This window comes from Narcine bancroftii, chromosome 2 (assembly GCF_036971445.1).
Source record: "Narcine bancroftii isolate sNarBan1 chromosome 2, sNarBan1.hap1, whole genome shotgun sequence".
Lineage (NCBI taxonomy): Eukaryota > Metazoa > Chordata > Chondrichthyes > Torpediniformes > Narcinidae > Narcine > Narcine bancroftii.
Genome location: NC_091470.1, coordinates 197429953 through 197441525, shown reverse-complemented (window position 1 = coordinate 197441525; position 11573 = coordinate 197429953). Strand labels below are relative to the sequence as shown.

General features: G+C 49.1%; 1 protein-coding gene across 1 annotated transcript; it reads right to left on the bottom strand.

The window, feature by feature from the left end:
• Positions 1-3015: 3015 nt before the first annotated feature.
• On the bottom strand, positions 3016-8612 carry LOC138753056 (uncharacterized). The gene is made up of 4 exons (XM_069915647.1): positions 8571-8612; positions 7407-7572; positions 6816-7013; positions 3016-3772 (listed from the first exon to the last, which is right to left on the bottom strand). The coding sequence occupies exons 1-4, from the start codon at positions 8610-8612 to the stop codon at positions 3636-3638; spliced, it is 543 nt and encodes a 180-aa protein (XP_069771748.1). The 3' UTR covers positions 3016-3635.
• Between the last annotated feature and the right edge of the window lie 2961 nt (positions 8613-11573).

The window sequence follows — 11573 nt, the reverse complement described above, 5'->3', positions numbered from 1 at the left end:
CCCAGGATGAAGAGCTGGTCGATGCCGCTCGCTGTTGGGGCGACTCTCTTAAATTGTCTCCTTATCCCTGATGAGTAAGAGTCGCTCCCGGTCAGAGGCTTATCTGTAAACCTGGGGGGAGGGGGGTTAATTATCTGTAATGTTATTGCTCGTCTTTCCGGCAGCTCCATGGAGGGGGAGGAACCTGCAGATGCAGCGACCGGTTAAATGATTTCAAAGAATGTGACTGAAAATAAAGTAAAATGCTTTAAGGTTTATATATTCATGTAAGTGAAGTTTGTTCAGTGTAAGTACAGTCCAGTATTTTTGTCTTTTAAACTGTTTATTCTTAATGCAGGTGTTAGGCATTGTAAGAGTGAGTCTCAAGAAACCAGAAAGTACACTTATCCGGCATCTACCAATCTTGATAGGTGCCAGATACCAGGGATTTAACTGTATTTAAACCATTGGACTCTCAGTTTACAAATAAATCTTGTGCGTCTGAGCGTGTGGCAGAGACTCTTTCACCGAAGGCACCACGGGTGTAACCAATACAGTCCGAGGACCAGTGTACACATCACGGCCTCCTCGCCTGGTCCCGCTGAGAAGGCTGGAGGAGGCTACGCTGCTTTCTTAGGTCGGAGACATGGCTCAGCATTGGGAATAAGAGGGATTCGCTGGGGGTTCTCTATCCTGCAGGCTGGAGGGGTACTGCCTATTTCTCGGATGAGGCAGGGAAGGGGATAGGATCAGCTTCCAAGGGGGATGAATGGCCTTCTCCTGCCCGCATGTTAGCGGGGGTGTTCAATGTGGCAGCCCTGTAGTTGCAGATGACATGGGCAAACCCTCCCTTCCTCTCCACCCCACTCTATTTCCACTCTGTTCCCTCCCTCATTCCATCTTCCTCTCGCCAACCACCCCTCTCTCCATCTCTGCCTCTCCTTCAATTTCCCTCCCTGCAAATTGACCCCTCCCTCCATCTCCACCCCTTCCTCCATCTGTCTCTCTCTCCATCTCCCTTCCTCCTGATCAACCTGTCCACCCTTCCTCCCTGCCCACTCCATTCCCCCTCTCCAAACCATCTCACATTCATTGTCCCCACCCCCTTCCCTCCTCCCCCCACCTCTTCCACTTCCTCTTGCTTCAAACCCCCTCCCTCCACTCCCTCTCCATTCCCACCACCTCTGGCAACCTGTTCCAGTAACCCACCACTCTTCCCCGCACATCTCACTTAAACTTCCTCCCCCCTCCCCCAGTGTGTGACGCTTTGCCCCTGGGGCAAAGATTCTGACTATCCACCTTATGGTGGGCTGCTAGTAACAACAGCGCTGCCGCTCGTGCAGACCCCCGGAGACCGGGGACATAGAGCTCCCCCGCTGGGGTCCAACCACCTAGCCCCACCACCACCGGCTCTGTGCAGGCTTTAATGGCCCGTTAAAGGAGGTGACAGTGGCTTATTTTAAAATCCCACACAAGATGGCAGTGCCTCTTAGGGTTGCAGACTCCGGGGAAGCAGGGGACTGACGCAAGGGACCCCCCCCCCCCAAGTCTGAGGTGAGACAGAAGAGACGACCCACAGGACAGTGACTGTGAGAGAGGGGCTCTGCGGCTGACGAACACACAGGAGGTGACTCAAGGCGAGGAGCCCACGCAGGCTGTGGGCTGCTGGCAACTGCAGTCGAGGGGCTCACACCGGGCTGCGGGCTGCTGGAGACTGGCTGAAGGTACTGAAACTGGGATGCGAGGGCATGGAAGGGATCCTGGTCTTGTGAGGTTCAGATCTGGAGCTCGGGCCGCTGATGGTTTGGGCTGAGGGCTGTGTGGCTGCGGGAGGGCTGTGTGGCTGCGGGAGTGCTAGAGGTGAATCCACAGACACTCAGTGACTCTGGGGGGTGGGGGGGCGGATGAACGGACTCCCTTTTGTTTCTTTAGCCAGAGGGTCACGGATCTGTGGATCCAGCAGTGGAGGCCAGATTCAAACAAGAAAGAGACAAGTATCTCATTAGTGAGGGCATCAAGGGATGCGGGGGGAAAAGGCCAGAAATTGGAACTAGTGTAGGTTTACGGAACAGCCTCGATGGGCCGAGTGGCCACCTTCTGTTCCTTTGTCTTGTGATCTGGCTGTAAGGGGCGCCAGGAAATTTCTGCTGATGGCAAATCTTTTTTTGCCCATACAGTGGAACTACAGAAAATATGGTGTAATATTACATTTCCTGTTTTATTGCATGACAATAATCTTGAATGCTGATCATTAGTTTATCAACTTTTTTCAGGTCTCCCCCTCAGTATTCAACACTCCTAAGTTTGCCCGACCTCTCCCCACGACACGTACCCTCTAACTCAGGGGTGGCCAAACTCAAGAGCCACATTCGATAAACTTCAGATGTTTGACAGCTGCAAAAATATAGCATGCACGCTATTTTCTCTTACGCGTACATTTCAAACAAGTAAGTCTCACGAGGCCAGGTGAGCAGAGCAGGTTCTTTTCTCCTTGGGCCATAGAAGGATGAAAGGAGACTTGATCAAGGTCGACAAGATTCTGAGAGGCATGGACAGGGTTGGATGGTCAGCGCCTGTTTCCCTCCCCTAGGGCTGGATCAGCAAACACCAGAGGACGTCTGTATAAAGTGAAGGGAGGGAAATTTAGGGGAGACATTAGGGGCGTTTTTTTTTACACAAAGAGTTGAAGGTGACTTGAATGCTTTGCCGGGGAGGCTGGAACATTGGGGGTGTTTAAGAGACTCTTAGACAGAGAAAAATGGAGGGTTGTGGGGCAGTGGGGGGGGGGGGGGTGTAGCTTTTTTTAGGAATATATGGGTCGGCACAACATCGAGGGCCGAAGGGCCTGTACTGTGCTGTACTGCTCTATGTTCTTTTTTGTTACAAAACATATATATATATATATATATACATACATACACACACACATAAAGAAATGCAAGTACGTAATAATTTTTATTTCATGTATGTAGATTTTAAACTGCTAATTTCAATAATCGAAAAGTACACATACTATATATACGTGCGTAATAGTCGACTTTTGAGACCAATTTTTAAGGTAAAATTTAGGGGATCGACTATTACACGCATTCTACTTTTGACCGTGGTAAGTATCTGCATCAATCGGAGCGTCAGGAGCTCAGATGGGCGGATAGGCGGAACCAGGTGGTAAGCCCACAATTGGGGCGTCGGATGGGTGGGCAGCGGAATTGGGTGGTAAGTCCACGATCGTGGCGTTGGGAGCTAAGTTGGACGGCCGGGTGATAAGTTTGCAGTCGGGGAATCGGGACCTCAGATGGGCAGGCAGCCGGAGCCAATAATTGGGGGATTGATTTTTACATTATTCGTGTATATATGCAGTATACATACCAAATATTTTCAATCGCAAGCTATGTCCACTAAAACTACCATTCTGAGCACCGGCTCATACGATTCCTATCTCAAGCAGCATTTTACCACGAGCCGCACATTACATGTGGTTCATCCCAGTAAATCTCTTCTGCGACCTTTGCAAAACCTCCATATCCTTCCCACAATGGGGCGATCAGTAAAATGAACATGATACCAAGTGTGGCCTCACCAGTTTTGCAAACCTGCAACATGACCTCCTCATTTTTTGTAGGAGACTGGAGGAGGTTTGGGGTGTGAACGTCAGCTCACTCATTTGAGGATAAACTGCTGTCGTCCTCGCGCTCTCTCTGCTCCTCTTCTTCTCTCTCCCTCAGCTTCAGCTTCTGCACCTCCAGGAGGGCCCTGACGTGCAGTCTGGTCAGAGTCCACAGCTCTTCCACCACTGAAAGGCAGCGTCCGGGACATTGTCAGGCCTCTGATCAAAATGCCCCACCCACCCTTGCCCTATCTGCCTGCGTTTGGCCACATATCCTTCCTCTAAACCCATCCTGTCCATGGATCCATCCAAATGTCCCACCCGCCCTTGTCCCACCTGCCTGTGTTTGGCCCCACATCCCTCCTCTAAACCTGTCCTATCCATGGATCCATCTACATGTCCCACCCACGCTGGTTCCACCTGTCTGCATTTGACCCCACATTCTTCTAAACCCATCTTATCCATGGATCTATCCAAATGTCCCACCCATACTGGTCTGCCTGCCTGCATTTGGCCCCACACCCCTCTAAACCCGTCCTATCCACGGATCCATCCAATATCTTCTTAAACATTGCAATAGTCCCTGCCTCAACCACCTCCTCTGGCAGCCTGTTCCACACACCCGTCTTGGTAAAAGCTTTACCCCTCAGGTTAAATCTCTCCCCTCTCATCTTAAACCCATGTCCTCTGGTTAATCGATTCCCTGACTATGGAAAAAGTGTTTGTCCCATCTATTCCTCTCATATCTCCAGGAAATCACACCTCCCCATTCTCCTGTGCTTCAAGGAATAAAGCCCCAGCCTGCTCAACCTCTCCCTGTGGCTCAGGCCCCCCAAGTTCTGGCAGCATCCTCGTCATTCTCCTCTGCATCCTTTCCAACTGCACTCTTAGGGATAAAGTCTCCTATTCTACTGTGCACGGCCATTTGAATGTTGGGGTTGACTTGCTAAACTGCTCGTGAAAGAAACATAGAACATTACAGCCCTTCTAGTCTATGCTGATCCATCCTTTTGCTGAGTCCCACTGACCTGCACCCATTCTATACCACTCCCATCCATGTACCTGTCCAAATTCTTCTTAAGTGTTAAATTGAGCCCACTTCAGCTCATTCCACACTCCCACCACTCTCTGTGTGAAGAATCTCCCCCTAAACCTTTCCCCTTTCACTTTGACTCTGTGTCCTCTGGTTTGTATCTCATCTCCCCTCAGTGGAAAAAGCCGACCTACATTAACTCTGTCTATACCCCTTATTATTTTAAATACATCTATCACAGCAGTTCTCAACCTTTCTCTTTCCACTCACATCTCACTTTAAGTCATCCCGAGGCCATCGGTGCTCTGTGATTAGTAAGGGGTTGCTTAAGGTGGGATGTGAGTGGGGAAGGGAAGGTTGAGAACCACTGCTCTAGACCCAATTGTTACTGAATTATTTTGCTTGTGAAAATTCGTCATTGGCCCATTTCCTTTGGAGCTCTAAAACGGTGCACATAACGAGTCAATGAGGGACGATTAAAACAGTGGTTTTCAACCTTTCTCTTTCCACTCACATCCCACTTTAAGCCATCCCTAGGCCATCAGGGCTTAAAGAAATCTCTTGGTGCCTGCCACATTGACCACCGCCAGTGGGCTGATATCGCCTCCAACCGTGCATCTTGGCACCTCACAGTTCGGTGGGCAGCAACCTCCTTTGAAGAACACCGCAGAGCCCACCTCACTGACAAAAGACAAAGGAGGAAAAACCCAACATCCAACCACAACCAACCAATTTTCCCTTGCAACCGTTGCAACCGTGCCTGCCTGTCCCGCATCGGACTTGTCAGTCACCAACAAGCATGCAGCAGATGTGGACGTACCCCTCCACAAATCTTCGTCCACGAAGCCAAGCCAAAGAAGAAGAAGAAGGCCATCATGGCTCTGTGATTAGTAAGGGGTTGCTTAAGGTAGGGTGTGGGAGGGAAGGGAAGGTTGAGAAGCACTCTTCCCTTGTTCTTCTACACTGTTGAACCTTACCCTGTAACTCAGTTCCGGAAATTTGGGCCACATTCTAGTCAGTGGTGGATTAACCATTAGGTTGAGTAAGGCTGAAGACTAGGGGCCCGGAATGGAAAGGAGGGCCTGTCACAACCACTGGTTCATCAACATAACCACTTGTCAATATGGGCTCGAGTTAGTCCTGGGTCTGCCCGTCAATCATGTCTTGCGGAAGTACCAGGCTCCCCGTCAGTCAGCAGCGGGGTCTCGGTCCCGACTATCAATTTGGGGTCCCACCGGTCCCGGCAAATGCCCGCGTTTGTACGCCCATGCGAATCTGAGGTCTGCCTCCTGCTCGACTCAGGGAGGGTCGGTTACAGGGGGCTTATTTTTCTTTAAAAAAGATTCTCCCTTCTCCTGTGTTATTTTATATTGAGATTGTTTTTTTTTAGAACTGATTTTATTTATCCTTTGGTAGCTTATAGACTTTTCAAATCATTCAGGGCTAGCGCAAGGCTTCTGTGAGTTAAAGTTTTGTTTGATTTTAATGAAGTTTTCCCTCCAACCCAACACCAACTGATGTATTCCCAGCGCATCCCTCGCGGATAAATTTAGGATATGTGAGGCCATCGCGTCCAAAGGCTAATAAATTGAACAATTTCACTTTATTCTATTCAAACAAGGGTGGGGGCCATGGGGCAGGGAGTTAAGGTTGGGGGGGAGGGGCCCTTACTAAAGCTCAGTCTAGGTCTTAGGTGTCATTAATCCGCCACTCATCCTAGTAAATCTTCTCTGCAATCTAATTGATATCTTTCCTGCAGTCTGGTGACCAAAACTGCACACAATGCTCCAAATTTGGCCTCACCAAAATCTAAGACAACTTTACCATAACATTCCAACTCCTGTCCTCAAATCTTTGATTTATGAAGGTCAATATATCTCTTTACAACCCTATCCACCAGTGACACCACGTTCAGGGAATTATATATCCGTATTCCCAGATCCTTCTGTTCTACCGCACACCTCAGCATGTATATCCTTTCTTGGTTTGTCCTTCCAAAATACAACATCTTACCTCACGAGCCCACATACAATGCGAGAATGAACCACAGGGAAGGCTCGACATGTTACACAACAGGAACGCCATCGCTACAAACTCTGGAGTTTGGAGAGATTTATTTGAACTGACTCCTCCTCCCTCATGTTCTGGCGTCACATGGGAGAGAAGGGGTGTGGAGGGGCTTCCACCCCAACCCACCTTTGCTGTAATAGGGCTTTTCCCGGTCTCCGTCGATGAGGAGTTTCTGCAGGAAGCTGATTGTGGCTCCCGAGGCCAGGAACCGCTCGGTCAGGGGGAGGCACTCAAAGTGGCGCAGGTCCAGGCTGAAGGGGTTAGGGGGCGGAGGGTGGGTGCAGAGGTTCACCAACTCAGCAATGATCTCCCAGATCAGTCCGGCTGCAGAGGAGGGAGGGGGAGAAGAGGGGAGGAGAGGAGCAGAGAGAGGGTGATGGAGAGAGAGGGAGGGATAGAGGTGAGGGAGAGGAGAGAGAGGGGGAAGGGAAAGAGAAGGGAGAGGGATGAGGGATAAGCGAGGGGGGGTGATGGGGGGAGTGAGAGAGGAAGGTGAAGAGAAAAAGAGAGGGGTCACCAATGTACAGGAGAGAAGGATGAAGTAAAACAAGGGCAGAGAGGCGATCCTAATGTGAGGGGATCCCAGTATGAGGGGGTCCCGGTATGAGGGGGTCTCTGTGTGAAAGGTCCCAGTGTGAGGGGTCCCAGTGTGAGGTCATCCTGGCCATGAGTGTGAGGGGGTCTGAGCAAGCACAGGGGTCCCGGCAGCATACTTACCTCCCTGAGGTGGGTCCTGGGTGGAGACCAGCTTCAGCGGGCAGTCGGATGGGGTGGAGAGCCCGGCTGTGGACCGGAGCTGCTGCCGGGGGTGGGATCGGAGCCAGACGTATGGACGCCGGTACTTGGCGTATCCAGCCAGGAGAAAGAGTGTGCAGTCCCAGCCCTGCGGAAGCAAGCAGGGGGTGTGGTGGCTATCACCAAAAACAGGGGGCACTGGGTCGATGGGGGAGGGGGTAAGTACTGGGATGGAGGGAGGGGTTAAACACTGGGACAGAGAGGGGGGTAAACACTGGGACAGAGGGAGGGGGTAAAAACTGGGGTAGAGGAAGGGGGTAAACATTGGGACAGAGGAAGAGGTAATCATTGGAACAGAGGTAGGAGGTAAATACTGGGATGGAGGGATGGGATAAACACAGACAGAGGGAAGGGGTAAACAGAGGGAAGGGGTAAACAATGGGTCAGATGGAAGGGGTAAACACTGGATCAAAGTGTGGGTAAACACTGGAACAGTCGAAAGTGATAAACATTAGGACAGAAGGGGTCAACACGGACAGAGGGAGAGGGTAAACACTGGGACAGAGGGAGGGGGTAAATTGGGACAGAGGGAAGGGGTAAACACTGGGTCAGAGTTGTGATAAACACTGGGACAGAGGAAGGTGATAAACATTTGGACAGAAGGGATAAACACGGACAGAGGGAGAGGGGACAGAAGAAGAGGGTAATCATTGGAACAGAGGGAGGAGGTAAACACTGGGACAGAGGGAGGGGGTCAACACTGGGTCAGAGGGAAGGGGTGAACACTGGATCACAATGGTGGTAAACACTGGGATAGAGGGAAGGGGTAAATGCTGGGACAGAGGGAGGGACTGCTAAACACGGACAGACTGTGGTGGGGGAGGAGATACTCACAGGGAAGGCTACCTCACGATCGCAAGGTGAGGCCGGTGGGATACGCACTTCACCCTGTCCACACCCCGATATCCTGAGTGCAAGAAACATCCATTAAATAGACTTTGGCACGATATGCCGCCATATTTGGGCAGTTTTGGCCAACGTTCCCAGTGACCCATGGAATCATAGAACATTACAACACAGAAACAGGCCTCTTTGGCCCTTCTAGTCTATGCCAAACTATTATTCTGCCTCGTCCCAGTGACCTACACTCAGTCCATAGCCCTCCATCCCTCTCCCATCCATGACCATGTTCAAATTCCTCTTAAATGTTAACATTCACCCCACATTCACCACTCTCAGAATGAAGAAGTTCCCACTCATATTCCCCTAAACTTTTCCCCTTTCACCCTTCACCCATGTCCTCTAGTTTGTATCTCACGGCCCCTCAGTGGATAAAGCTACCTACATTTATTCTGTCTGTCCCCCTCATAATTTTAAATACCTCGATCAAATCTCCCCTCATGCTTCTACACTTCAGGGAATGAAGTCCTAACCTGTTTAACCTTTCCCTGTAGCTCAGTTCCTGAAGTCCAAGCAACATCCCAGTAAATCTTCTCTGCACTCTTTCTATCTTATTGATATCTTTGCTGTAGTCCGGTGACCAAAACTCCACACAATGCACCAAATATGGCCCCACCAATGTCTTATACAACTTTTCCATAACATCCCAACTCTTATACTCAATACTTTATAAAGGCCAATATACCAAAATCTCTCTTTTTGATCCTATCTACCCATGACACCACTTTCAGGGAATGGTGTATCTGTATTCCCAGATCCCTCTGTTCTACTGCACTCCTCAGTGCCCGATATTTACTGTGTATGTCCCTTCTTGATTTGTCCTTCCAAAATACAACACTTCACTCTTGTCTGCATTAAACTCCATCTGCCATTTTTCTGCCCATTTTTCCAGCTGGTCCAGATCCCTCTTCAACCTTTGATCCCTCGATGTCCACCACACCTCCAATTTTAGTGCCATCTGCAAGCTTGCTGATCCAATTTACCGCATTATGACAAAAGACAATGATCCCAGCACCGATCCCTGAGGCCCACCACTGACCACCAGATTTGTGGCACAAGGCTTTGCAGGGGATCATGGGAAACGCCTCACACATCACGTTGGCTTGGAATCTCGAGTGCCCGGGAAGGCAGAAGTCTGCCGAGAGCAGCAAACTTCGTCAAGGCCGTCGCAGGCACCGATTTCCTGTTCAGCGTAGACAAGAGCTTCGTCAAGTCCATCACGGGCACTGATCTTCTGTTCAGTGTCGAAATCCATGTGAAGTGAAACACGAAAGTCTGCAGATGCTGTGATTGTAGAGAAAAACACAGAAATGCTGGAGGATCTCAGCGTCCGTAGGAGGTAAAGCGATAGTACCAACTTTTCGGGCCTGAGCCCTTCCTCAAGGTATGAATAAAAAGCAGGCAGGCATCTGAATTAAAAGGCTGGGGAGAAGGGAAGGCAGGGCAGAGCAAAAGGCAAAAGGTGTTGAATATTGAATATGACAAGAAGACGGGAAAGGAAAGGTGAGAATTGATTTAAGGGTGGGAGGTTCTATGGAAGCAAAGCTGGGGGAAGGAGACAGGGAAAAGGGAAGAGGGAGAGAGAGCAACAGACAGACAGAGTATTCTTAGAGATGGCATATATAAATATTTGGATCTGCGGGGTTTGATTAGGAACGGTCAAAGGATTTGTGAGGGGAAGATCATGTTTGACCAACATCAGATTTTTTGAGGAGGTTACTAGGAAAGTTGATGAGAGTAAAAGGCAGTGGATGTTGTATATATATATATATATATATATGGACTTTAGTAAGGCCTTTGATAAGGTTCTTCAGGGAAAGTTCGATCATTAGGTATTAACATTGGAAGAGTAAAATGGATTCAGCCATGGTTGAATGGAAGATGCCAGAGAGTAGGTAAATGTTTGTCAGATTGGAAGCCAATGACTAGTGGAGAGTCTCTGGGTTCGGTATTGGGTCCATTACTGTTTGTCATATACATTTAGTGATCTGGATGATGGGGTGGTCAATTGGATTAATAAATATGCGAATGATGCTAAGATGGGCGGAGCTGTGTATAGTGAGGAAAGGTTTCAAAGCTTGCAGAGGGATTTAGGCCAGTTAGAAGAGTGGGCTGAGAGATGGCAGTTGGAGTTTAATAGAGATAAGAGTGAGGTGTTTACATTTGGGTAGGGCTAATCAAAATAGGACATAGATGGTGAATGGTTGGGCACTGAAGAGTGCAGTAGAACAGAGGGATCTAGGAATAATGGTACATTGTTCCCTGAAGGTGAAGTCACAAGTGGATAGATTGGTGAAGAAAGCTTATGAAATACTGACCTTTATAGATCAGAGCATTGAGTCAAGGAGCTGGGATATGACGTTAAAATTGTACAAGCCATTGGTGAGGCCAAACTTGGAGTATTGTGTACAGTTTTGGTCACCAAAGTATAGGAAAGATATCAACAAATTGGAGAGAGTGCAGAGAAGATTTACTAGAAATGTTGCATAAGTTATAGGAAAAGGTTAAATAAGTTCAGTCTTTATTCTTTGGAGCGTAGAAGGTTGAGAGGGGATTTGATTGAGGCATTCAAAATAATTAGGGGTAGAGATAGAGTGGACGATTAGAAGCTTTTTCCTTTAAGAAAGGGGGAGTTACAAACAAGAGGACGTGAGCTGAGAGTTGGGGGCAAAAGTTTAGAGGAAACATTGAGAGGTGGTGGGTGTGCGGAACGAGCTTCCGGACGAAGTGATGGAGGCAGGCTCAATGTTAACACTTAAAGTGAAGTTGGATATGCACGTGGATGGGAAAGGAATGGAGGGTTAAGGGTTGAGTGCATGTCAGTGGGGTGAGGTGGGAGAAAGTGTTTGGCATGGACGAGAAAGGTCAAGTTGGCCTGTTTCTATGCTGTTATTGTTATATGGCTGTATGGTTTATCTATGGTTTTCTTGTGTATTTTTGATATCTTTGTGGGTGCAGCAAGCAAGAATTTCAGTGCATCTGTACATTGTACCTGCATGACAATAAATTGCCTCCCTCCCTCTTTCTCATCCAACCCCACCTCTCCTCCATCTCTCTCTCCCCACTCTATCCCTCACCACCTAGCTCTCCCCACCTTTGCTGTCCCTCACCTTCTCTCGCTGCCTCACTCTCTCCAATCTCCCTCCCTCCCTCTCTCCCACTATCCCTTCTCTCTCCATCCTCTCCCCC

What these genes read in the sequence shown, in the direction of transcription:
- LOC138753056 (XM_069915647.1), bottom strand. Translation starts at nt 8,612, where the DNA reads ATGGTCATGGATGGGAGAGGGATGGAGGGCTATGGACTGAGT. An exon ending in TGGAGGGCTATGGACTGAGT is followed by an intron (nt 7,573 to 8,570) that starts GTAGGTCACTGG and finishes TTGCTTCCGCAG; the next exon opens with GGCTGGGACTGCACACTCTT. An exon ending in AAAGCCCTATTACAGCAAAG is followed by an intron (nt 3,773 to 6,815) that starts GTGGGTTGGGGT and finishes GCTGCCTTTCAG; the next exon opens with TGGTGGAAGAGCTGTGGACT.